This window comes from Nicotiana tomentosiformis, chromosome 11 (genome assembly GCF_000390325.3).
Source record: "Nicotiana tomentosiformis chromosome 11, ASM39032v3, whole genome shotgun sequence".
Lineage (NCBI taxonomy): Eukaryota > Viridiplantae > Streptophyta > Magnoliopsida > Solanales > Solanaceae > Nicotiana > Nicotiana tomentosiformis.
The window spans coordinates 94,701,717-94,704,613 of NC_090822.1; the positions used below are offsets into that span (position 1 = coordinate 94,701,717).

At 39.6% G+C, this 2,897-nt stretch overlaps 1 protein-coding gene across 1 annotated transcript; it reads left to right on the plus strand.

Annotated features, from left to right (window-relative positions):
- The first annotated feature begins 402 nt into the window (after nt 1–402).
- On the plus strand, nt 403–1,852 carry LOC104118481 (F-box/kelch-repeat protein At5g26960). Its single transcript, XM_009629717.4, has one exon. The coding sequence runs from the start codon at nt 544–546 to the stop codon at nt 1,753–1,755; it is 1,212 nt and encodes a 403-aa protein (XP_009628012.1). The 5' UTR covers nt 403–543; the 3' UTR covers nt 1,756–1,852.
- Nucleotides 1,853–2,897: the final 1,045 nt, after the last annotated feature.

A 2,897-nucleotide genomic window follows, 5' to 3' on the forward strand; every position in this document is an offset into this window, starting at 1 on the left:
GAGTTTAATATTTAAAAAATTTAACTTATTATATTTTTAAAGCTATAGATTCATATATACTATTTGTTATAAATTTAATAATTTTTTGCACATAAATTTATAATTTACGTTAAAAATTATGAGTTCAGTTGAACGAGTAAGTACAATGCTACATACGAGCCTCTGGTCCCATATGGTTTGAAATTTTGATTAATTAGAATTCACTGTTAAAAAACCTTCTTGTAATTTTATTCCCACAACTTAAATTAGAGATATTTAATTAAGAATGAAATTCTCAATTTTACAACAACTACGATTACTACAATAATTTCAAACTAAAAAAGGTAAGCATTACGCATCAGTTGTTGTACCTTTTTCTATTTTATTTGTACAGTCCATATCCAAATAAAAATTAAATTTTACCGTAGATTCAGATTAGGAAGAGGAAGGGACCTACACATTCCCTGATTGGAAGAAAAGCTCATCCCCCCCTCCCCAAATACCTTCATATTAAGTCCTCAAATTCTCAAAAACCTGAAAAAAGCAATTTGATTTTTCAATTCGATGTCTGATAGCTGCAACTCACGGCACTTCTCATGGCTGATGAAATCTTGCTTCCCCAACCCCCAACATCCACCACCCCACCACCCTACTCCCACCACCACCACCACCACTACCATTTCTGAACTCCCAGATGACCTCCTCCTTGAATGTCTCTCACGGGTCCCACATTCTTCCCTCCGTTCTTTGCCTTTAGTCTGCTCTCGTTGGTCCCACCTTCTCGATTCCCCGTCTTTTCACCTTCTCCGTCACCGTAATAACCTTATACGCCTCACCCTCTTCGCCGTTTCAGTTTCTGATTCCACTCTTTTTACTGCTAGTTACAGATTGAAAAATGACTGTTCTTGGAAGATTTGCTCTTTTCAAGATGGGTCTTTTTATTCTCTGTTCTCGCATTCTCGTTTGTCGGCCATTGGTCGGAGAATTTACGTCATTGGTCGGGCGGCGATGCTCCGGTGTGATACATGGACTGGTACTGTGGTTGTTAGAGAAGGGCCACTTTTCCCGAGGAAGAAGTTTGCTGCGGCGGTTGTAGGCGGGAAAATCTACGTCGCCGGAGGTTGCGCAAGGTCTGCAGCGGTGGAGGAGTACGATCCGGCGAGTGACGCGTGGAGCGTGGTGGCGAACGCTCCGAGGAAGAGGTACGGATGTGTTGGCGCGTCTGTAGACGGCGTGTTTTATATCGTCGGAGGGCTCAAGATCGGCGGCGCATCGGGGAATGACGGAGTGGTTGCGCGTGGGGCAGACGCGGCTCATGTTTACGCGAGCTCGATGGACTTATACGATGTGGCTAACGGTGTTTGGTTGAGGAGCCGTGCCGTCCCCGGCGGCGGCTGCGTGGTGGCGGCATGCGCGGCAGCTGGGCAAATCTATGTACTTTCAAGCCATGCAGTGGAGCTTTCATTTTGGAAGTTTAATGGGTCACGTAAAAGCAACGGGTTTGGTGGATGGTGTAGGATAAAATCGCCACCACTACCGGCGCAGGTTAGACTAGACAGCACGGTGAGGTTCAGCTGCGTGGGGATAGGAGAGAAGGTGGTGCTAATACAAGTGAATGGTTGCATAGACGACTTGCTGCGGCGGAGTGGGAGGGTAGAGAGGGGGATGAAGGAGGGGTTGGTGTTGGTCTACGACTGTGCCGCCGGCGAATGGAGCCGTGTGGCCGATTTGCCGGAGGTCATTCGCCGAGCCGCCTGCGTCTGTGTTGAGTGCTAATTTGCGCGGTGTGATCTTGTATCATAGAAGAAAGTACTTGTAATTCATAACATTGTATTCTTTCTTCCTCATTGGTAAAAGAAGAAACTTTTGGCAATCACTATCTTCAACAAGTTGATACATGTTAATTTCAAAATGTTGGTTAAAACTTAAAAGTTGCATATAAAGATCAACTAATATATACTATAGTTTTGTTGTTTATGTTTAGGTCAATTTGTGATGTTTGCTGAGAAAATGGGCTTTTGGCTCGTACTTAACTTTGTAGCAACTTATATGCACAGATTATAACAAATTGATTGTAATTTAGAGAGTGTTAATTGTTCAATATTATACTTGTGTTGACCTCTAAAATGACTAAAAGTTGCCATTAGAGAAACTAGAACTTAGAGCAAAAATTTCAGCCTTACCGTCTGTGTGTCGGCCGAGCATCATTTACGTTCCGTGTTTTGATTTAGACGGTATTTGGATTAGTTAAAAAGCTTGATCAGTGCTTTTATTTAACTAGAAACTAGAAGTTTGTGTTTTGATATTTTTTACTATTGGTTATGAGGGTTTTGACGAAGATGCGCAATTGTCTACCTATATGTTTCTGACTGCATAGCAAAGTGTATAATTTTTGTTACTTTTAACTCTAGCCAACACATGTAACTGTTGTTTTTACAAATTTGGTAGAAAATGATAGCATATAGCCGCTTACAAAATAATAGTCGAATATATATATATATTCTATATGTTATATACAAATTTTATACACCTTTTCAGTTAACGAATATAAATAATTTCTGGCGCGGATTAAAAATAAAATAAAAATCCTTTTTAAATTGAGCTCAAGCAGTTTAAAAGTGCATTTTACACGCAAGTACTTGAAAACTACTTTTTATTTAGCTAATCCAAATCGGCTCTTAGTTTTGCATTATTCGGTTTAGACTTCTTATTTTTTATTTTGGAAAATTGCAATTCAATCTGAACCAAAATAAGTTTAATCCGATTTATTTTTTTCCCCCTCTTTTCGGTTCAAATTATTTTCCCGATTATGTCATATAATATGTTATAAATCAATTACTCCTATAAGATAGTTATACACATTTGATAAAATAATCAAACACTTATGATACTTGCAAAAGCAACGAGCAATCTTTCTA

What these genes read in the sequence shown, in the direction of transcription:
- LOC104118481 (XM_009629717.4), top strand. Translation starts at nt 544, where the DNA reads ATGTCTGATAGCTGCAACTCACGGCACTTCTCATGGCTGATGAAATCT.